General features: G+C 34.2%; 1 protein-coding gene across 4 annotated transcripts in view; it reads right to left on the bottom strand.

Moving 5' to 3' along the window:
• Positions 1 to 25,386, bottom strand: part of FSTL5 (follistatin like 5) — a 718,252-nt gene that overhangs the window by 217,461 nt on the left and 475,405 nt on the right. For all 4 annotated transcript variants that reach the window (XM_008519642.2, XM_008519644.2, XM_008519643.2 and 1 more), the window contains exon 7: positions 17,815 to 17,981. In XM_008519642.2, coding sequence (XP_008517864.2) covers positions 17,815 to 17,981 — 167 coding nt within the window. The remainder of the gene's footprint in view (positions 1 to 17,814; positions 17,982 to 25,386) is intronic.

Below are 25,386 nucleotides of genomic sequence, written 5' to 3'. Positions count from 1 at the left end.
TGAATGACAGCCATATTCTTTTTAATGTGCAGAGAGATGCCAAAAAGGACATTTGAAATCACTTTAGTCCATTAAGTGTAACATTAAATCTCAATAAAAGTTGTTTGAATTTTATAATGCATCTCAATCTGAAACTTCCATTTCTAATTAGTAATTTATTCCTTTTAACTTCCTGTTAGGTTGGCCTTGCCAATCTTCAGCCCTCGATCACAATTTGTCACTTACTCATTTCTAATGTCAAAATTCAGACTACTAATGGACAGCCTCATTATTCTGCTTCCGGGATCTAACAAAAAAGTCACTGATCCCCAGCAACAATGAATTCTATCTTTTATTGACTGCTTAGCATATTCAACTCAATAATATTTATTGGGGATTTCCTATGCAGATGTCATTTTGGTATTTATTATATGGTTACACGTTATGAATTAAGAAACATTGCCAGTGAGCAAAGAGCTTAGAATTTAGTGAAGGAGATAAGGCAACATGCATATAGATATGTGTTAGACAAAGTAGAAAGAAATGATATCAATGAATCATTAGTTAAATCCAAGTTTGTTTTATTTCTGGAGATCAGTGATTTTTACGATATATCCAGACAGCAGAACCCTGGGGCTGGCTAATTTAAGTCCCAGAACAAGTAATTTCTGCCTCCATCATTTTTTAAGTGGCCTACGGGACTGCCATATACATAACTATCTTCAGCTCTGTTTTCTAACCCAAGTTACAACAAACATTTCCAAACATATATTTTATTAGTAAGGAATAGTCAGATGAAGAGAAATTATAGGAAAATCAATAAAGTTATAGGTAACATTCAAAAAATGCTTTTAATGAGGGAAGCATCTTGAATAGAAGAAAATATGATTTTTTTCCAAGCCATACAGGTGTAAGTTTGGTTTGAATTGGTTTGTGCAAAAATTATTGAGGAGTCTAGTTCCTAGTTAAAAACCTATATGTGGTCTTTCAGGCCTGACCACAGGCGGTTACAAAGGCTTTACCTGGAAGGACTCACAGGGGAAAGCTGCCTTCCCCACCCCAGACTTGGTGCACAGCCAGTGCACTGCCATCTCTGAAGGGAGTGGAAGGTAAGGACTCAGGACCCCTTGGCCAGCCGTGCTCTTGCTGTCTGTATTACTAGCCCAAGAAACGCCATTTGGAGGAGTCTTTATCAGGAACCTAAGGCAGAGGCTTTCAACAGGCACCTCTGCCGAGAACTTTTTCTGGGGGAAAGTGGGAGAGGGACCTTGAAGGCACTTTTTTCCAGTCTGACTCAGTATTTAGCACTTTGCCCCTCCGAGACCTTACCCTTCCCTTCCCGCTTCCCCTCAGGTCCATAAAACTGCCGGATCCTTCTGTTCAGCCTCTTTTGGCAGTGAGGCAATAACTTTCATTTTGGCTTGCAAAATTCACCATGTCTGTGCTGATGCACCTGACCCCTTGACTGGTGCCATTTCATGGGGAAAATGGAACAGTGGGAGAGTCAGCATTTTCTCTAATTTAGCCACTTGCTTATATTTTTGCACTAAGTGACTGAAGGCTTGTATTTGGGCTTGTTGTGTCAAGCAGTTACCATGAAACCTGGCAGTTGAGCTCTCTACAGCTCAGCTCGGCTCTTGAAGTTATCTACCTTCTTTGAGCCTTTCTTGTCTGCAAAAATTGGTTAGCAATACCTTTTTCATCATAAGTATAAAAGATGATATAAATGGATTTCTTAGGATAAAACTGACACTCAATGATGGAAATCTTAAAACCACAATTAAAACTAGAAACTTGAAGGATCTTCAACAGTAAATAACAGTGATGGAAGATATGAATCATTCTACACTTTGGTTAGGTAAGTGTTTATAAATATGGATAATAAATCTTGCATCTCTAAATTGCACACATTTTCTTTTTTTTTTAAAGATTGGCACGTGAGCTAACAACTGTTGCCAATCTTCTTTTTTTTTTTCTGTTTTTTCTCCCCAAATCCCCCAAGTACATAGTTGTATATTTTAGTTGTGGGTCCTTCTAGTTGTGGTATGTGGGACACCGCCTCAACATGGCCTAATGAGCAGTGCCATGTCGGTGCCCAGGATCCGAACCGGTGAAACCCTGTGCCGCCGAAGTGGAGCATGCACACTTAACCACTCTGCCACAGGACCAGCCCCTGCACATATTTTCTATAGATGTCATTAGATCACTTCAAAGTCAACATATTTATGTATAAACCGTATTCTAATTCCAACAAGAAACCAACTCACAAGATTCTTCTGTTTTTCCCAATAGTCCTATGATTCTTTCAGTCAGGAGGACTCAAGTGTTTGAGTTCTACTTTGTTCCCACTTTTTCCCTCATCTGTTGACGGAATGTTGCTTCATGGACAATTGTGAGAGAAACAGACCCTCACTTGCTATCTATACCTGTTCTCTTAACACGAATATGCCACAAAATATCATTCTGCCTATCCTCAACATTTCTATAACACATTAGCTCAACGGCAAACAAGCAAAACTTAAGCAAATGAATTCCTTATAGGCCAAGTTAATAATTGATCAGACACACCCAGGCATTTTTCAGTATTGATTTATAGTCAAGAAAATTTCATTCCTTGCTGGCATCTTATACTAAGAGCCATTATGGCAATGGAATTGGTGGAATTTGTGCCTCCTGAATATTATTTGTCCATTTCTGCTCATAATAACGCCCCTATAAGTAAATTTTTTGCATATTTCTTTAGAACTATTCTGTTCCTTCTTATTCTTCAAGACCAAAGTCTGAACTTCCTCATTTTTGAGTCCACAAATTTACAATCTGGTCTCCTATCAATAATTCACATGACCCTGGGGCTGGCCTCATGGCCTAGTGGGTAAGTCTGGCATGTTCTGCTTCGGCAGCCAGAGTTCGATTCCCAAGTGCAGATCTACACCACTCGTTGGCAGCCATGCTGTGGCAGCGACCACATACAAAATAGAGGAAGATTGTGGCTGGCCTGGTTGCATAGTGGTTAAGTTCGTACACTCTGCTTCAGCAGCCTGGGTTTCGTGGGTTCGGATCCCAGGCATGGACCTGCACACTGCTCATCATGCCATTCTGTGGTGGTGTCCTACATACAAAATAGAGGAAGATTGGTACAGATGCTAGCTCAAAGAATATGGAGTTATTTAATTTACTTAGAAAAAAATATTATTAGCCTTTAAATGATATAAATTTTCAGGACTTTGAACAAAGTACACACCAGTGTCTAAATATACCATTGCAACCATGTTTACTTGAATCTATTTCCCTCTGAAAAAACAGAGTTCCCCCTGTGCAGTGCCAGGTCAATCAGTTAAAGAAGGTTGTTTTCGCTGAAGTTGGAAGTGACCTTGTCACACACTAAAATAAATCATATGTGAACCAACTATAACTTTGATGCATTTCTAAACAGGAGGTAACTTTCAATGAGAAATAGGATGGAATAAATCAAGACTTAAAGGATATGCTTTATCTGAGTTCCCACTTAAATGATATGGTGAAATTTCTTACTCAAATTGCTTTAATTACTGGTTTTATTCTTTGGCTATTTTTCTATAGAGTGCTGCTTGTATAGTCTACTCTATGAATTTGTGTCAAGGAAAATATATTTATGTAATATTAAGTGTCTGAGATATAAAGAACATTTTCTTAACAATTAGTTTGGCATTTTTCAGTTAGAAGGTGAATCATACATATTCTTATGAAATATTCATTGGGGTTATACATACTTTCTCTAATTTATTTAAAAGTTGATTTTTTTCAGTCCTTTGATTAATAAAATATTCAGATATAATAGGATAAAATCTTATCAGCAAATGAACAAGGGAATTTAAGTGAGGACAAAAGGAATAGAGTAAATGTTCCTGTGAGGGAAGAGAAATAAATCTTCACAAATTTCTACTATTTATCTAGTGTTAGTCTAAAGATGTATGTTTTGTTTAATAGAATTTTTTTCACAAATCTGTAAGGCAATTTACTGGGGCATCTGTTATTTTCTTTACAAATAAGAAAGCTGTGATTTAAAGAGATTCCATGTCTTGCTAGCATCCAGTTACCTAGGAAATGACAGAGCAATGATTTAGGGGTTTCATGGGTGCATCTCTGTTAGGCCAGGGATTATGCTAAGGTCTCTAAATGTCTTAAAATAGTAGAAACGTCTAAGGTCCCTCCACCCCTACCTCACAAAAGAAGCTGTTCCTAGTACCAAATTTTATCACTAAATTGTATAAATAATAGCTGCTTCTTTTATTCAGTTAAATTGCAGGAAGTAAAAAGTATATCTTATCACAATATTGTGCTGGAGTGTGTAGGAACCACAGATGTACGGGGCTTAAAACATTGTTGAAATGTAATTGTAAAAGAGTTAAAACAAAGTTCTTATACAAATATATAATAAGCATAAGACCACGATTTATTTATATTTTTAATAGGGGAACCAGCAAGATGGTAAAGCCAGTTCAATGTCTACTTAAAGAGAAGAGATTTATGTAATTTGGGAAAGGCATGCATGCTGAAATAGATTTGTTAAGTTAGACACAAGTGATTAATGCTCTACAGGACAATAAAACAATTATTTTGGAGTTATGTTTTCTATAGAACAGAAACCATTTGCATCTTTTGTTGGACAACATATATACAAGTTAACATGTATATTCATAGAGTCTGTGCCCTAATCAGTAGTCAATGGACAAACAAAGATACATCCGTAGAAAATTAAATAACCCTTAGGTGGGAGTGTCACATCATACTTCAATATGACTTTGGACTATGTGTCATTATTATGTAGTTTTGTAACGTCGCTGATACATTATCTCAAGCAATTGACTCTAAATAATTTGCCAAAAAGGGCTCTCTAATTACCTTAACTCAGAACATGAACCAATGTCATAATATGGTCATGTGTCACTTGACAGGAATACTTTCTAAGAAATGTGTCATTAGATGATCTTGTCTTTGTGCAAACATCATAGAGTATACTTACACAAAGCTACACATATAGCCTACTACAAACCTAGGCTATATGGTACCAATCTAATGGGACCACCTTCGTATCTGTGGTCTGTCGCTGAACAAAATGTTACGCAGGATGTGACTGTATATGATTGTAACCATGTTTATCCCAGTTTATTTCTCTCTAAAAAATAAATTGTCCTGTTCACTTCATACACACAATGGAAATCCACTGAAGATTTTCTTTATTTTTGATGTCACAATTTTTCTTGCCATAAATTAAAATAAATATTACATCTATAAACTCTAGAATCATAGATTATAAAATACCTCCGCTACCATAAACTCACACATATTTGTTGACTGTAAAAATTCATTGAGAAGTTGTTGAAGAAGTACATTCGAGTCAAATTATTGGACTTAAATATGGTGTAGTGGAATAGAAATGAATAAAATAAGAGAGAGATTAATATCTTCCTTCTGGACTATAGCTGGTTTATTATTTTTAGACAAAAGTTGTAAAATCACAATGCATTTTCTCCATTGAAGGAAGGTTTTATTGCTTCTCTGCCTTTTGGTTAAGATCAAGTGAAAGAAGGTTTTATGAATCGTGATAATGTCAGTATAAATATGCTTGAACATTAGTTATATAAATTTGAGTATGCTTACTAGAGTTATTCATCACAAATATAGGAGGAAAAACAGTAGTTTATAAGCAATTGCCAATTAACATGCTTTGCTAACATAACTTTGATGCCATACACCTCTGCATCAAGTTCTTTGAGTGAGCAAAAAAAGAGTTCTTTATTAATAGTATTTTTATTCCCTTGTCTAATTTTAATAGTGTATACTGTTAGGAAGAAAATATATGATAAGTCTCCAGCCTCTGCCAAACCCTGCTAATTGAACAGAAATAAAATAAGAAATCAGTGAAGGAACAACAAAACGGGATGTTTTATAACTTCTTTTCTCTTTGGTTAATCACTTCTGACAGCCTTCTTAAATTCCTCTCTCTAAAACATTGAGTACTCAGAAGCATAATGTTGATAGTTTATCTGGATACTATTACAAGATAAAATGTCTATAATGCTGTTTCTTTATTTCAGATTAAACTGTAACTTTTCCTCTTGCACAAAGGAGAAAGACAAAAAAATAAGAATCAACAATTACTATTAAAGTGACTGTTGTCTTTCTGTATAAAAAATTCTCCTTCGTCTCTTATGCCTTCCATTATGTGATGACTTTGATTATAAACCTTATGATTCTTGGCAGTTGTGAAGCAATTATACACTTTTAAAAATAAATTTTGTAGCAGATGTATCTCTCACAAGCTGGGAATTATTTAAAACATTAGAAAGAAAAGGAACTGAAACTAGAAGGCAATGGAAAGTCTACTGTGAAATGATGGTCTGTACTTTAGGGGGTTTGTAAGATCGCTCGGCAGAAGCTCTGTACCCTTTGAACGGTGCTTCCTATTCTCCTTTGCTACAGAACTGAAAAGTTGCTTAAAATTTTCTAAATGTATTATTTGTTTAAATTATGGTTCCATCTGCATATATGACCCAAGGTGACTTGGGATAGATAAACTATAAAGAGAACAAAAGTTATTATTGAAATTATGCAGTTAAAAATCAATTTAAACATCATCTCATGTTTGGGTTTAGATACGTTGGTTTACATAGGTCTTGTGTTGAGAAAGAAATGAGTTAATATACTTTTGAAAATGACAAATTACAGTGCTTGGTAAATATTAAGCATTCATCAACCGTTATCATTGTATTGTATGTTATAAAGGTACAGGTACAGCTCTATAATCAAATATAAAAACCTGATTTTATTTAATATATTCAAGCCTTTATTAATCTACTACTTTTGCTTACTCTTAGAAATAACAAGGCACTTATACTTCACTGAAAGCACCACGGTATCTCAAACCTGCTGTACCCTTTCCCAAGAATACCTATCCACCACCACTTCATCTAGCTGTCATCAAAACTGCAAGACTAGTGTATACTTACAAGTATTCTATGACTCTGGAGACTTAAATTTGACTGCCCTTTTCTATTCTTTATATATTTGTATATAAAATCTACTAATGTTGGGGCCAACCTGGTGGTGTAGTGGTTAAGTTTGCATGCTCTACTTCAGTGGCCCAGGGTTCACAGTTTCAGATCCCAAGCATGAACCTAGCACTGCTCTTCAAGCCATGCTGTGGTGACATCCACATAAAACAGCTGAAGACTGGCACAGATTTTAGCTCAGTGACAATCTTCCTCAAGTAAAAAGAGGAAGATTAGCAACAGATGTTAGCCAATCTTCCTCACACAAAAATAAGAGAATATACATATACTAATGTTTTATATACATTATGAATACTAATGAATTTGTTTCATATCGCATTATTAAATGGAATGTAATGCAGTTCCTTTTTTTATTTTTTGATTCCTTTAATCTGTGAGATTTTGAAGACTGGAATGATGTCTCTTATAGGTATATCCTCAGCATTTAGCTGAGTGCCTGAAAAAGTGCAGCAGTTAAATCAATATTTACTGAATGCATAAAGATTAAACTATGACCAAATATGCATTTCCCGTCTCATTTTTTTTCTTTTTTTGTTTTTTTGAGGAAGATTAGCCCTGAGCTAACATCTGCCGCTAATCCTCCTATTTTTGGTGATGAAGACTGGTCCTGAGCTAACATCTGTGCCCATCTTCCTCCACTTTATATGTGGGACACCTACCACAGCATGCCTTGACAAGTGGTGCCATGTCTGCACCCGGGATCCCAATCAGGGAACCCCGGGCTGCCGAATGGAACGTGTGCACTTAACTGCTGTGCCATCGGGCTGGCCCTCATCTTTTTCTTGTCCACCTTATTGCATATGATACAAGATTAAATTGAAGCTGTAGTAAAAAAATCGATATGCTTAATGAGAAATGTTATTAAAGAAATTGAATCTAGAAATTGTTGAGCTATGCTAGGCTTAAATGATTGATTGCCAATAAACATCAGTTGATTGATAATCCTGTATGTGGCTACAGTAAGTAAATAAAATCCCTAGCAAGGTTTTAAGTATAAAAAGTCCATGAATAAACTCAATAGTGCATAATTGCGAATATAAGGAATATCACTGTCATTTGTTACTTGAGCATTTAAAAACTGAGTCGCTCCTATGTGACAGTACAGTGCTAATATCATAATACAAAGTTGAATAGGTAAAAGTCCTTGTGCTCTGAGTTTCTAGTCCAGAGAAGAAAGGCAAGAATATTAATAGTTTTATTGTGATATAACAAATACTGTAGTTACTGGACATAAAACTTTAAAGAAAGTCAAGTTTAAACATAATACATGGTTATTTATTTTTAAAGGACACACTGGACTTAGGTAGATGAAAGGGACAAGAGAAGGTTTCCCAGTAGAGAGAAGAATGTGTTCCAGGTTGATAGTAATAACACAATACAAAGAACATCTAGTGTTTTGGAGAGTTTGTGTAAAGAGTGAATGTGGGTGAACAATAGGAAGAATTAGTAGAGAAATTCCTAGAATATGCTAAAGAATTTTAATCTTTTCTGTCTTCCTGCAAGCTACAAGAAGCCATTAAAGGGTCTTAAAAAGGAAAATGAAATGGCCAGATGTAAATTTTGTGAAGATCTATCTGGCTGTAATATGAAGTGCAAGTTTAAAGTGAAGGGGCAGTCTCAGCAGACAAGGATAAAGTTTGAAGGTGAGAAATTATAAGAGCTTAAACTAAAGCTGCCATAGTAGAAATGAGATGGCCAAATGGCTTTAAAATAAATTAAAAAGTCAAATTATCAAAGTTTTGTGACAGATTAAATTTGAGGAATAAATTAAGAGAGAACTCTAAGAGGACTCAGTTTTATGGCTGTGTTTACATGGAATACAAAACACTGCAAATGTTCTAGGTTTTAGAAGAAAGATACTACTTTGAATTTTGCACATTCAAATAAAGAAAATGGTACTCAGAAGAGAAATTTCAAGTAGACGTATAACTTGGAATGTAACAGCTTAAAGATAGTAATTGAAAGCATGGCTTCAAAGACATGATGAAAATAACTTGAAAAAACATGCTTCATCAATTTAAGGATCTAGATAGTTATTTAGACAAGATTCTCAGTAAAATAAAAATCATAGCAAAGCCATATTTCCATATTAATATTCCTCATAAACGTATTTAAATAACATGATCTTCCAAAATTTTAAACCCTGAAACTAAAATTAAAAAATAAGAAGAAAAGATATCGTCAACTAATGTTTGACAAAGCAGCCAAGAATACTCAATGGAGAAAAGATGGTCTCTTCAATAAATGGTGCTAGAATAATTGGATATCCACATGTAAAAGAATGAATCTGGATCCAGGTCTTACACCACTCACAAAAATTAACTGGAAATGGATTACAGACTTAAATGTAAGATCTGAACTCATGAAACTCCTAGAAGAAAACTTAGGAACAAAGTTCCTTGACGTGCTTCTTAGTAATGATATTTTGAAATCACACCTAAAGCACAAGCAACAATATCAAGAATAAACAAGTGGGCCTACATCAAAGTAAAAAGCTCCTGCACAGCAAAAGAAAGCATAAACAAAGTAGAAACACAACCTATGGAATGGGAAAAAAGTATTTGCAAAACATATATCTGACAAGGGTATTTAATATCCAAAATACATTAAAAACTAAAATAACTCTATAGTAAAAATGCCAAATAACCCAATGTCAAAATGGGCAAAGGATCTGAATAGACATTTCTCCAAAGAAGATGTATGAAGGGCCAACAAGAACACGAAAAAAAATGCTCAATATCACTAGTCATTGGGGAAATGCAAATTAAGACCACAATGAGATATCAATTCATGCCTATTAGAATGGCCATCATCAAAAACACAAGAGATTACAAATGCTGGCATGGATGAGGAGAAGAGGAACCCTTGTGCACTGTTGGGGGGATTGTAAATTGGTACAGCCACTACGGAAACATTTTGGAGGATCCTCAAAAAATTAAAAATAGAACTGCCATATGATCCAGCAATTTCACTTCTGGGAATACATCCAAAGGAAATAAAAACGCTAACTCTAAAAGGTATCTGCACCTCCATGTTCATAGCAGCATTGTTTACAATAGCCAAGACATGTCAACAACCGAAGTGTCCACTGACGCATGAAAGGACTAAGAAATTGTGGTATAGATATGTATATGTATGTGTGTGTGTATGGATATATAACATAATATTATTCAGCTGTAAAAATCAAGGAAATACTGTCGTTTGTGACAACATGGATGGACCTTGAAGACATTACACTAAGCAAAATAAGGCCAACAGAGAAAGAAAAATACTGTATGATCTCACTTACATGTGGAGTCTAAAAACAAACAGACAATTTTTAAATTACCAATTTTAAGACATTTTTGAGAAGTAAATTGTAATAGGCAGTGCTCTGTTATATCAGAAGAAAAAAGTAATTTAGGGATAATATTCACTTTAAAGCAGCTCACTCTTAGGCGCCATTTATGACCACATGCAATTTCACCAATTTAGCAACTAGTATTGTAACTATATGACATATATTTAGGTGAAAAATGAATGCATGTTGCATGTTTTATATTTGTGGAAGAAATTCAATTTCCTTGGCCATGCCAATGCTTCCTGCTTTATCTGGCTTGAAAGATTTTGGATCATAAATATTCTCTGATTCCACTGGATTTTAAGAGCCGCAATAGCCCCAGGCTTATATTAAAAATGAATTACTGATAAAAATTACATGATGAATGACGTATTATTTTACAGACATTTTTAGTTGAGGGAGAAAGAGAAATGGATTGTTTATAGTCTAGAGAAGAATAAAGGTCAATAGCCTTATTTTTAAATAACTAGTTTGGACAGCATACTCTATGTCCCATATTAAAAGACAACACTGTAGGTTTCTAAAAAGTTAAAATGAAATCTTGCTAATTAAGTTATTTTTATTGGTGATATATTATTTGGGATCTGTTACAGTTGAACAGCCTAAAGGGTAAAAATGCCCCTTTCTTACATATGAGGTCTTTCATACACGTAAGGGGAAAAGTAAAAAAAGTTTAAAAAAGTTAAAAAGTATAAAAAGAAAAAAATGTAAAATTCATACATTTATAGTTTTACACTGCTTTAAATATTCAAGTTGAGTGACAAAGCCAGAATTCTCTTCTACTAAATCGCTCCTTTATGACTTGGGGATTTTACTTCTAAATTTGAAGTACAGTACATTTCCTGAAACTTTTTTTATCAGAAAAAGGTATAATATTCTATATTAAGCATTAATGGCTTTAAAAATCCAGACATATAAGGAAAATTTTATTTATTATGCTTTGATACGTTATCTCCCAGTGTTTGCTTTGTCAGCTGTGCGCTAGAAAATCTAGCATTTTAAAAAACCTAGTAACATGGCGAGCTGCCACACCTGCAGTTGGATTCTGATTTGAATTTAAAGAATCGTTTCAATTGTTTTATTTTCTATGAGTGATTTTTTTTTCAACAGAATCCTTAGCTTTAAATGGAGATTAACTGGACATGATAAGAATCACTTCAAATAAGCTAGAGGGATAGAACTGTCTTAAGAAGGAGCAGAAGGAAACATCATCAGAATGAAGGAAAAGAAAAAAACAGTTGGTAGAATATTTATGGAAAGGCCTATAAAAGCAAAGCAAAACAATCAAAGAAATAAATTGAAGGCTGATATAACTACGGAAGGAACAAAAATGGTGTGCAGAGTTGCTCAGATTTGAGTTCAGATGAATAATCATATTCAATCAATGCAGAAAGGCAAAAAAAAAAGCATGCAGTAAGACACCTTCTATCTGCTTAGATTGCCTTGTATGGAGAAGTAGAGATGGCTCTCCTGTTCCTCCTTTGTAACAGAAGGCTGAGCAGGATGCCTGGCTGAACGATTGTGTTTACCAGCCTCCTAGTACAGTTACTGCAGTTACTGCACATCAGCCACCTATGAACAGTTGTGGGACTTCCAGGAATAAGTGCCATTTATCTTTCACTTGCTTTGTACTGCTGTGAGCCTGGATTACAGATTGATGGAATATAGATTAGTGGCTGGAGCTCCAATGGCCCTCTTGAACTCTGAGATGACCTTGAAGATGAAAACTATGCTCTTGGAATGCCAGAAAAAAAGATAGGAGATTGAGTTCCAGATGTTTCATGGAGCAGTCATACCAGCTCTGGACAGTGTATTTTGTGAAAGAATAAACTTTTGTTCATTTAATCCAGTATTTTCGCCACTCTCTTCTACCCAGTGCTGGACACAATTACTAGCACAGATTAGATGGATGTAGAAAACAAAAATCATGGAACAAACACTAAGAACGAGAAAACAATAGGAATCTACAAAGCCAAGGGTTTAAATTCACATGAACCATTAGTAGTCCAAATTTTTAATCTTGGTGATAAAAGCCACAATATCATTTGTAGGAAAGTGGCCTAATGTAGTATTCAAACCAATTTGAGTTTCAGGTATATAGAGTGCCAGATTTAGCAAATTAAATATGACAGTCAATTAAAGTTGAATTTCAGACATAAAGAATGATTTTTATAAGTAATGATTCTGTAAGTGTAACCTATTTAACATTTGGTACATACCTATAATAACAAATTGTTTATTGTATATCTGAAATTCAAATTTACCTGGGAGTTCTGTATTTTGTCTAGCAAATCTACCTGTAAAGTTGTTAAAAGCCAAAATAATATAAATTAAATCAGCTTATTTTCAAAGAAATAATATTTTTACGGGCTTTTCATTTGTTATTAAATATAATCAACAATGCCATATTGAATCAAGCTACCAACAGTGATAAAAGAAATAATATTTTATTGCACATTTAGTATGTTTCATTGAATTTTATGATAATCTCTCCTTTTATAGACAAAGAGACTAAAGCTTAAACTGCTTCAATCAATTCATTGTAATCACATAGCTAATAACTGGCAAAACTAGGATTGGAATCTAGGTTGGTATGACATAATTTGATTTCAATGTTGAATATAGACCAGATTATAACATAACTTAAGGAATGGTGAAAAACTACAGATATTATAAATAAGATATAAACAATAATGACTAGGATTTTTATACCTCATTTCTTCCAGATGAAAACAAAAAATTTGCTATCCAAACGCTTACTGAAAATTGTTTTGGTAAAGTCAACACATCCAAAACTGCTGTATTTCAACTCCTCTCCTTCCTTCACTCCTGACTGCCAATCTTGTTCACCAATTCTATTTTCTACCTCCTGTTTCTCTCAAATCTCTATCTTTGTCTCTACGCTTGCCTCATCATCCTTAATTCAGCTTCCCTAACAAAGGGAACTTGCAAACCAGGAAACAGCTGGAGAGCAGTAAGTTCAATAGGAGAGTCATATTCCATAAGTCTGAGCTCCTCATCTGCATCCCTGGTCATACCTGATCAGACCAGGATTAGGACTCAGGTTCAATCACAGTGATATCAGAATTGCAGTTTGTGTGCCAAGTTTCACCCAAAACAGGATGATCAAAATAAGCCAATTATCTTTATCAGTAATTTGGGCGGAAAGAGGACTGAGGACTCACATACAAAGGAAAATGAATGAATGAATGCATAGCAGCTGAGTGAATTTAATGGCATATCTTTAGAGCAGGGATTAATACCAGATTGCTAGGAAGATAAGTCAGCATGATTCCTAAACCTGCATTGAATAGAAACAAATCTTTCAATTTCAGTGGCTATAATTGGATAAAATTTGGTTGCAGCACTTCCTGTGAGTTCCCAAAGTCCCTTGGGACTTAACATTAGCTTAACAATATCTTAACATTGAATTCCTATTGTTTTAGGAATGTTTTACAACTTTGCTCCTTGAAACCCTTTATTAAGAGGAAGAGAAGAAAGAGGAAGACCGGAAGGAGGAGGAGGAGAGAGAAGAGAAAACAAAATACCTAGTTTAATTGGACATTTACAATGGGCCTCATAGAGTGTTACCAGCTTTAAAATGCTTAATCTCATTAGTTCTTATACAAAAATGAGTTCATTCTATTGTTATCTTCAATTTACAGATAAAGGAGCTAGGGCATAAGGTAGATTAAATATGTTGCTTGAGGACACATCACTCCCAAGGGACTCAGTATTAATTGGAGCCCAGAGAGTGTGAATCCCCCATCCATGTTGCAAGCCACTGTGCCATACTGCTGCCCGCAGTTCAGTGGTATCTTTTTGTTCATTTGGGACAAAACAGAAGACAGGCAAAATGAAAGGTTTCAAACAGCAATTGAATATCAATCAGGCCCACATATAACAGCAGAGTGTATCAAATCCACCTGTAATATATGGGGACCAGAATTATTTGGGATACATTTTCCAAAGGGCAAAGAAAACCACAGAACATCTCACTTCCATGCAACGGTTACGTTCATGATGCAGAGTCCACCAGGCCATGTAAACATCCCAGCTGTACCACTTCTTAGCTCACCAACCTTGGGTGAATGGCTCTCTTAGCATAAGTCCCCACATGTGTAAATGCTTCATGCTGTTGTTTTTAGGGCTAATGAAATAATGAGGTAGTGAGATAATGAGACGTAATATGAATCTATTCTATTACATAAATAACATTATATTTGCAATGCACGTGGGGGTTTAAAAGTGTACTCACAGGATTTCTTCTGCACTTGGGAATGGAAGTAAGTGGATATAAAAGGTGAGGGGATGTATGCTTTGTGATATAATACGTCTATATTATTTTAATCTTTTATAATCAGAATGTATTCATGTATCGACTAAGAAATGTATACTAAACCCTAATATATATTAAAGAATCAGAAAGAATATTGCAAATTGTCACTCATTCCCTTTGACATGAAAGGCATTTATAATTTTAACTTTACATAATTTAATGGGAATTAAATTCACTTAAGTGAAAATAGATAACATACCAATAGGGTATAAAAATTCACCAATATCTGAACTTTTTGAAAGTTTTCTTTGCTTGTAAACAAGGTGAGAATGTATTCTACTATAGTAAGATCATCCTGATCTTTCACACTTCAGAAATCCATCTCTAATGGTGAAAAATACACTTTAAAGATACATAATTATAGGCGTTTCTTAACATCCAAAACATTAATTAGACAACATTCTTAATGGCAAACAATAGAATCCACTATAGCTAGTTTTAAGCAGGAAAAGAATTTAATAAAAATATTAGGAAAGTCATAGAATATCCAGGAAAGCAGAGCATCCGTCTTGGAGAATGAGAAGCCAGGAAAGATGCACAAGCCACGTTTTGAGACCAGCTGATTGAAGACCCCATTGAAGCTGGACACTAACCAACTCCAGAGTTTTGATCACTATGTCTTTGAAAATAGGATCCTGCTGCCACAGGACTCACCAGGAAGGATGGATGGGGAGAGTGAATTCTGTACAGTGCCTGCATTTCCTTGTTCTTGCTTATGAAATGAAGTCTTGTTCAGCAATTTCTTTGTTAGAGCCCTATTCACATTTCTGCTCCCTAACTGCAAAGAAGGCCAATTAAGTAAGATTTTTGGTTGTCACCTTGGGTAAGCAAAAATCAAAGCACTGCCAAAATATTTGAAGGAGTGTTCAAAATGTGTTGCGTAAACAGAAAACACATCAGATGTCCACTAGAGATGACGCTGACTACATGTGCATATGTATATATACTACACTATATAGTATAGTGGATATGTATATATACTCTCTCTATATATGTGGTTAACTACATACATATATTTTGTTTATGTACATGGTAAAGTCCTTGTTTTAGCAGACTTTAAGCAGGAATAAGTATAAAACAAAATACAAAAGTGATATTTTACAATTTTTTAATTCATATTTTGTTTATATTGGTAAATGCATTTAAATGTATCTTGATAATTTGACAGTTGATGTCATAGTACTTAAATGGAAACACCAGGAGTATGCTGGGAAATTGAATAAATATCCTTTCTTTCAAAGATATCTTTGAGGGCCCGCCCGGTGGGGCAGTGGTTGAGCTCATGCACTATTCCACTTCAGCAGCCTGTGGTTCACCGGTTCAGATGCCAGGTATGGATATATGCACCGCTTATCAGGCCATGCTGTGGCAGGCATCCCACATATAAAATAGAGGAAGATGGGAACAGATGTTAGCTCAGGGACAATCTTCCTCAGCAAATGTGGAGGGTTGGCGGTGGATGTTAGCTCAGGGCTAATCTTCCTCAAAAAAAAGATGTCTTTGGATATTCCCTGTGGTTCTATTTGAAAGGCTGGTAGTCATGTGTACACTATAGATTATGAATGCTTGTTCAACTTAATTAAATATAGCTTGAAGTGAAATTAAACTTTCTTTAAAATTCTTAAAATTTATCTGCTCCATGAAATGTGTTCAAAATAACTTCATCCAATAAAAATCAGTTTACTGATGCCACAATTTAGTTACTATTTACGTATATTTTAGAGACCTAACTTATCTATAATAATTTTTCTAATAATTTCCAGTATGTAGAACAAAGTCAAGCATTAGGAAGTAAGCAAAATAAATTACAAGATCCATGTACAAGAATGTGTCTACTTTTGCAAATTGTCCACAGAATATCACTTATAGTATGTTCTTCCTTATTCTTGAAAACAATTCACCTAAGCTTATTTTGAGATATTCAAACCACAGCACCATAGACTATATGGGCTTCTTGAAAATAATAATGGAAAGCTTGAATGTAAGGATGGAGTGGAAAATAAATGATAACATGTAACATAATAACCCATAAAACAAACCCAGGATGATTTTGTCTAGGGCCATACCTCTCAAAGAATCTCGAATGCTCCTGAGATTATAGCTGTTCTATGGCACAATGTCCTTAATATCTTAGAGAATTAAACATTATTCTCCATAGAGTCTCTGAGATAAGTTCTCAGATGCAAATTTAGGAAAATTTTATCAAAATAAAAAAAATTAAAATTGGAGAAGCTTTCTGTTTTTGAATTATTTGAAGACTTTAAACGACATTATTAGTAAGATGCAACAAATAGGAGTGACTCCCTCAGCCCTGCGTTTTAAAGGTTCTTTATGAAGCAGCAAAGAACAAGTGGATGGTGATAGCTTTCTTGAGTGATGATAAAAAATACTGAAATTTATGTACAAAGAAGTTATAAAACCCCAAAATCACTAAAGCAAAAGACCGCCCCACCTCATTTCCATGGACATGCCATAACACATGATTTTTACTTCTTTTCATGATCTAGGAGGATGTTCACTTTAAACAGATAGCATAAAAAGAACAGATGAATACCCTGGAGTTTGTTCTGTTTTCATTTCACCTTTAGAGCTGCACCCTATTGAACTGAGTTTAGATTCTGAAGCTCTAGGAGTGAACCTGAGTGGAGAAACATGTTCATTCATTCCACAAAAATAAGCCATTTATTTGTTTGATTAATATTTACCGTTTCTAATACATCATGAAGTATTTGAAGCAAAAACTGCTTTTACCCACTTTAACACTTCACAAACTGTAGTCTGTTGCTCAGCTGTAACAGCAAATACATAGGGATTAATTGCTGGTAATTATAAAAATTCTGACAGTCAGACCTTTGTGTTTCAACTCAGTGTGATCCAACAAACACAGTGCTACATAATCTTCTTATCACACCCATACAAGTGATTTGGGTAATTTCAAATGATCCATAATGCACCTTCCAGTCAACAGGATGGATATGCCAGTGTTTCAATAATTCTCTTCTACTCTACATCCAATATTCATTAAGCTCCTTAGACTCCACAAAGGCTCGAATTTATCACATCAAACACACAAATCATAAAACAGCACCTATTTATGTACTCACATTGATGTCTTCCAAGTCTAAATTGTTTAGAATGATATTGTTCCTTTTCCAAATGATGGGGGGTCTCAGGGCTCCCTGAATGGCACAGCTCAGCACAGCACTTTGTCCCACGGTTGCTGCTGTAACACTTAGTTTCTGATCTTCAGGCAGACTCAGCTGGATAACCTCTGTAAAGAGAAATTGTCAGTAGTGTTGATGAGCACGTAGTTTTGTAAGGTTAATTAGTATAAAGTTTCTGAATACTAGTAATTAAGGCTTTTAATTTGAATAAAATGGAAAAAAAGCTTGTGATGGAATAAAAAAAAGAAATTGTTTCCAATAAAAGGTCAGAATGACATTTCAATTTAATTGATTGACAAGCATTCTCACGAGGCAAAGAACTATTAAACATGAAATCAATATCAGAGGTAGAGTTATAATAAGCCTGGCAGATTGCACCCAAAAGAGAGATAAATTATTTAACTGCCAAATTGACATGCAATGTGTCATCGGCATTGAAATAAAAATTATTTTGTTTATTCACTGATAGATTTATATTATAGGTGAGGTGACATCATTGCTGGCTGGCTTCAGAGAACACTAGCATAGCTGAATGGGTAAAATGCCTCATTATGCTGGGAAACATAAATTGACTCTAAAGGAATAAGATTTATTTAGGAAGGTGAAGGAGGAAAAGCTGATGTTCACCAACCAAGCACAAATTAAGTGAAACTCTGACAGCTGCCTTTATCAGACAGAGTTGGTACAGTACAGTCCCTTCCTGATCCTTAAATTTTATAGTTGAATATTAGTTTTTTAACTAACCATTGAACACATTTCTCCTAATAATTATGCCAAACCAGAAAATACCATTTGTAATCTGGATCTGGCTTCCCCTTTCTGTTTTCAGACAATCCTTATCAACTATGGGAATTAACAACTCTGCCGTGGTCCGTTTTCATGAGAGATGAGTGAGATAATCCTAGCAGTTTTCATCAATGTGAAAATGGCCCTTTAGTTTTCAGCTGACTTTCAGACTCTGTCTTTTCTACAGTGTGACTGAGTCTTGCATTTTGACTTGTTCAGTCTTAGCCAGGTTAGAAATATCACAATTCCTGTTCCAACTAAATTTCCATGGGATTAGAGGGACAATAATTGTCCTTTGTTCCTTTCTTGTGGTTGATGATATTTTTCATGGGGTTTGAGTAAAGAAAGTTGTTGGCTTTTAATTTTTAATAAATATAATCAGGTGCAATCATTGCTATCTCCTCCACAGACTCCCCTCCTTCCCCTTCACCATTCTACCTTCCTTTCTCTTTTTCTGAAATGTGTCTTCATCTTGAGGAGGAAGAGAAATGCCAATCAAATAAGTTTTATAACTATTCAATAAACACTTCTTTCAGTTTTTGGTACCACCACAAATTGTAATTTCAAAAATACCACACATCTTTGTATCAGAAGGTCAAGATTGAACGTATAATCCCCCACATGCACGTGTTAAGTGTTAATGTTAAGTGATTTCTGTTGTCATGGACCGTTGGCTGCCATACCATTATCTGATGAAAATCAACCAAAATAGACTGGCCCTTAAATTCTGTTATAGAAAATCTGGTTTCTAAATCTAAAAGCCATAGTTAAGTCACCATTGTTTTGTGTTGTCAAACAAGGGGGTAGGCACATGTTTGAAATTGAAACACCCTATGAGAGAGACCCAGCTCAACTTTATTGTTTTGGTCATTACATTACTGAAAACAATGATAGAAACGGGTAATAAGAACCCTATTCAGTCCTTGCATTGATAGTTTAGTGTTCCCTAATAACATTTATCCTATATTCACATTTTATTTCAATGTTTCCTGAGTAATAAGAACATAGGTAATATTTTCGATCTGCTTTTCTTTAATACTCATTCTGTTCTATACATTTATATTTACATATGTTTGACCAAATATGCATAGGAAAAGTTTGAAATTTGAAGACGTGGTGTTCATGGTGCTTTTTAATATTACAAACTTACCAGAAGAGAGAGTATTACAGAAGTAATAACATCATGTAGAGTATCACATAAGAATTATTAATAATTTTCCATTAACATTCCTGAATTTCACCGTCTGGTTCCTCATAAAATCGTGTAAGAGATAATGGGACATCTGGTTCTAAACACAGTGTGTTAGCATTGGCTATTCTGACATTTAGAAATACCACTGCTACTAAGCCACCTTGGGATCTCTTCACTAACCTCCTACATGTGGTATTAGGTCCCAGGCCATTGAAATTAGTTGTGCTTTTGGTAGTTATACATTACAATGCTAATTAGATAATATGAACATCTTAGAATAAATGCTGATATTTGGCATAACATTACAGGGGACATTTTCTAAAATGTAATTTTTTTAGAGGATGCATAATTAGAAACAAGAATTGCTATTCACCCAGGGAATATTAACATGCACAGAAAAAACTTTTTCTTTAATTGGGAGAGCACATTTTAAAATGATTTTTTAAATTGTATCAGTAGTATGTATTATTCAACAATGGTCTATATTTTGAAAACCCTTTAGAATTTTTTCCTGCATATTTCATACCACAGGTTTTACATCTTCCCTAATGTATTATATAGAGCTACATACCCAAAACCAATTATGTTCACTTGTTACTTCTCAAAATAAAGTGGTCTTTTTTATAAATAAATTCAGCAGCAATATTTCTTTTATTTAGAAAACTTTCAAGCTCATCTGTACTTGTCTTTCTGATAGTTATTAAAGAGCAAATATTTAATCTCACAAAATCACAAATGTTACACATTTTTATTCTTATACTCTAAATTTCATATAAAATGCTTTACTAGTAAATAAAATTCTCATAAAACATCGAATTTATTCATTTTATGGAAAAATGGTGATTATGTCTAGAAATGCATTAACAATCTGAAACAACAACTATGAATCAATTTGTAAACCAATTTAATACTGATTTTAAGAGCTATTGGTTGTGTCTGAGTGTTTATGTATCTTTGAGTGATCGTCGTTTTTGGTTTAGAAATAAGAGTTTCAAGGAAAAATACTGAAAATTTAACTCTTTATCAATTATGATTAATCTACATTTTCATAGCTATACATTAATGAAATATACATATTTCATTCTATAGCATTCTATCCACAAATATCATATGCCAGTTATGTATAGACAACTGCTTTGTAGCAAATAACATCTATCATTTTAGTACACTTTTCCATCCCTTTAGCTCCAATGATAATGCACGTTTAAAAGATCTTCTTTAAATAAAATCATCTATCACATAATATCAAGAGTCATCTGATGCCCTGATAAAAGGTAAAAACATATAGGCTAGGTATAACAGTTGGCACTGAGTTTTTTGAAACACTTTCGTACTTCTTTTGACCTACAAACTTTGCCTCCTATTTGAGCCCTCTTAAGTATTCAAGGAAAGAAATCAGAGTTCTAGGGGCTGGCCTGGTGGTGCAGCAGTTAAGTGCGAACGTTCCGCTTAGGCGGCCCAGGGTTCACAGGTTAGGATCCCAGGTGCAGATATGGCACCACTTGGCCAGCCATGCTGTGGTAGGCATGCCACATATAAAGAGGAGGAAGATGGGCACAGATGTTAACTCAGGGCCAGTCTTCCTCAGCAAAAAGGGGAGGATTGGCAACAGTTAGCTCAGGGCTAATCTTCCTCTAAAGAAAAAAAAAAAAAGAGAGCTCTAGCTGTGGTGTTTCCTGATTTCATGCTATGAAGACTATTAATACCATTTCCAGACCACCTTTTTTCTTTTGATTTACTTAGGAAGCTAAGAGGCAAGTAAAATGGTTTGCCCTTGTGGATCTCTTTCTGCACTTTCTCATTTTCACAACTTGGCTTAGAGGAACATTAAGAGCTTACTTTCAAATGAATGAAAAGTTGTAAGTCTTCTCCAGCAGAATCTGAGGCTGAGAGATAAGTATAGTTGAGCACAACTGCAACTTCAGCAAGTAGGTATTCATGAACCATTTATTTGAATAACAACTAGGTGATGGAAATACTAAGAGGAACTTTGGTAAAAATAGTGTGTGATTTTTAAATAGTACAAAAAGGGAATAAAATTTTATGAATATTTGTAAAACACAAGTTAAAAAGTTGATTTTAGGGGCTGGCCTGGTGGTACAGTGGTTAAGTTCTTGAACTCTGCTTCAGCAGCCTGGTGTTCCCTGGTTCAGATCCCAGGCATGGACCTAGCACTGCCCATGAAGCCATGCTGTGGCAGGCATTCCACGTGTTAAGTAGAGGAAGATGGGCACAGATGTTAGCTCAGGGCCAATCTTTCTTAGCAAAAGAAGAGGTGAGCTGGTGGCAGATATTAGCTCAGGGCTAATCTTCCTTGAATAAATCAAAAATAAGAATTTTTTAAAAATATGTTTTTAATAACTTTGATAGAAAATCAATTCTTCTAAAATCATGGGAAGAACATAATTTATCATAAGACCAACACAATTTACCATAAACAGGATTCTGTTCTTGTAAATACCAATATCATTTCAAGTTCCTAAGTACTTACTTATGTTGAATATTTCATTAAATTTATTTAAATACTAGCCTCATAATATTATTGCCCTAATAATGCTTATACTTTCTATTATAGGAATGAAGCCTAGAGGAATTTTATCAGTAATATTTTCAAATAATATCTATTTTTCCCTTCTCTACTCCACTAAAGAAATTACTATTGAAAGCAGATAATAATATAACACTTCAGTCAGAAAGACGTCACACAAAATAAGACACTTAGAAATACTAGATGATCTGGAATAAATTAATTATTCTTATAATAAAAAAAACCCACAATTACTCAATGACAAGCTGCTTAACTGGGAAATTCTAATAGGATCTTTTGTCAAAAAATTGGTGATTTCAAAATAATTGTTAATGCTTACCTAATTTAGACTACCAAGTTATACGCAAAATTATAATGACAAAAAGTCTAGAATTTTTGGTACTAATTGCTTATCTGTAAATTATTGTGTGCTTACATTATTTTTATTATAAAATAAAATAAATTTAAAAAGAGATCTAGAAACTTCTTTCCTTCTATAGCAATGGACTAGATAATTTGGACTAACTCTTCCACTGAAGAAGTAAAACAACATACAAAAAATAAACAACACTGAATTAAACACAAATAATATATTTTAAAAACATGAAAGAGATAAGACAGCAAGGAATTATCCAGCCGACATTCTGAAGATAAGTGTAACTTAGAGAGATGAAATTGCACCTGGAGTCACACATTGCTTTGGGAATTTTTCCATCTTGAGAAGATGACTAAGAGGCCTAAATGCCCTTATGCGGCTTCTTGTTCCTTCAGGCACATGACATAGGTACAATATAGAGTACCTCTCTCTCCATGTTAGGGCTTTCAGGTGCTTCACTCTATAAGTGAATGTATGGACTGCAGCCCACTTTTATCTAGATGTCTCATAAAACATAAAGCCTTCCTCTCTATAGTAAGATAATATCATCTTAGTCATTTAATCATTGGTATAAACAATTTTTAAAATAAAATATCTAGCAAACAATCAAGGATAACATGACATAAAAAAGAGAAAAGATGATGATAATGAGCAGAAATAACATATAATAGTAATAAACACAATGGGATTGTAACATTTATTATGATTATGAAAATAAAATTCAGTTTATAAATTTTGACATAGAAGTTAAATCTATAATCTATAAATATTATAAGTTTATGATGAGTCAAGTAGAAATTATATAAGTAGAAAATGTGATAACTGAAATTAAGAAGTAAATTGATGTACTTAAGAGCAGATTAGATACAGCAGAAAGGAGGACTGATAAACTGGAAAAGATACTAAAAGAAACTTTACAGAATAAAAAGCCTAAGGACAAAGATTTGAAAATACATGCCAGGTTAACAAAAATAGGTTTTCCAAGAAAGAGAAAACAGAGAAAATGAGGCAGAAGCAACATTTAAAGAAATAGTTGCTGAGAACTTTCCATAAATGTTGAAAGATACCAATCAATAGGTTGAAGAAGCTCAACAAATTTCAAACAAAGCAAATGAAAAACTAGAAAAATCCACATCTACACACTTAAGAGTGAAATTGAAGAAATTCAAATAGAAAGAGAAATCTCAAAGTTATGCAAGTAAAAAAATACAATCTGCCTTCAGAGTCAGGAAGAGTTAGATAGGTAACTGATATTATCAGGAAAAACAGGAACAGGAAGCTAGAAGGATGATATCTTGGAAGCGATAAAACAAAATAAAATCAATCTTGGAATTTTATACACATTCATAAAAGTTAAAATAAAGTAAATATGGTAAAAAAAATAGGAAAGTTCATCTCTAGTAAACTTGTCTTGAGGCAAATTTTGAAAGTTGTTGTTCTGGCAGAAAGAAAATTATCCTAGAGGGAAGCTCAAAGTTGGAGGAAGGAAAGGAGAGCAAAGAAGGTATTTAAATATAAGTGTTAAAGTTTAACATTAAACTTTGACTTTTCAAGAATGTTTCATAATATAAGTGAATATCTTCAGTCTTAAGGTAGAAAAAGATTTCTTAAACAAGAAGCAAAAAAACTCACCATAAAGGAAATGATTTATAAGTTTGACTACATTATAATTTTGATCATCTCTTCCTCAAAAAAGACCAAAAATGCAAGCAACCAACCAGGAAAAGACATTTGCTCCCCACAAAACTAACAAAGAAATCATATGCAGTATTAATAAAGATTTCATAAAAATCAATACAAAGAAGACGAACGACTCCAAAGAACCATCAACAAAAGACTTGACCAATGCTGCATGAATTAATTAATCCATATGGCTAAGAAAAATCTGAGAAACTGCTCAACCATTTCAGGGAGATGCAAATTTAACAGACATCCTTCAGATTGACATAAATTACAAAGTCTAGTGATAACAAATGTCAGGAAGAATATTAAGCAACATAAATTTTTTTATACCTTGAACAAGAGTGTAAATTCACCTATAAACTTTCTTTCTCCATTGGTAAATGAAGCCTGGTCTAGACAACTTGCCCTGCCACTTCATGGACCAAGTTAACCACATGCCTTGCAGAAGCCTGGAGTATGACATAGAGAAGGCAGAGTGTTTACATGTTGTAAAGAAATAGCAGAGGTAGCAATGCATAAATTTTCAAGATACCTTTAATATATTGGACAGGGGAAGAAAGGAGGAGAGTTCTAAAAAGAGAAACATCTGGTAAGATATAGAATAAAGGAATCCTGAGCTGATCCTGAAGAAAAGGCACTGGTAGAGAGGAAAATTCTGAGAATGCAAATGAGAATGGGATTATTTTTGCCATAAATTCTGAAAGAAACAAGAAGGACATAATCAGAAGCATAAAGAAAATTATTTAGCAGTTAAAACAAAAAGGTCATTTCCTATGTCATTGGTGAGATTTAAGTTATGGGAAGATAGAAAAAAGGACTTCTCAATAGAAGGTTTTCCGTAAAACAATGAAACAAAGGTTCTTGGGCAAAATTGGAACTTCATTTTTTCTTCTCTTTGTAACTCTGTAATAAGGACAATGCAGCATTATAGACAGCACGGTATTTTGA

Source organism: Equus przewalskii, chromosome 2, assembly GCF_037783145.1.
Source record: "Equus przewalskii isolate Varuska chromosome 2, EquPr2, whole genome shotgun sequence".
NCBI lineage: Eukaryota > Metazoa > Chordata > Mammalia > Perissodactyla > Equidae > Equus > Equus przewalskii.
Note: the sequence above shows the minus strand (reverse complement) of the source record. Positions and strands in the feature narration are given on the sequence as shown.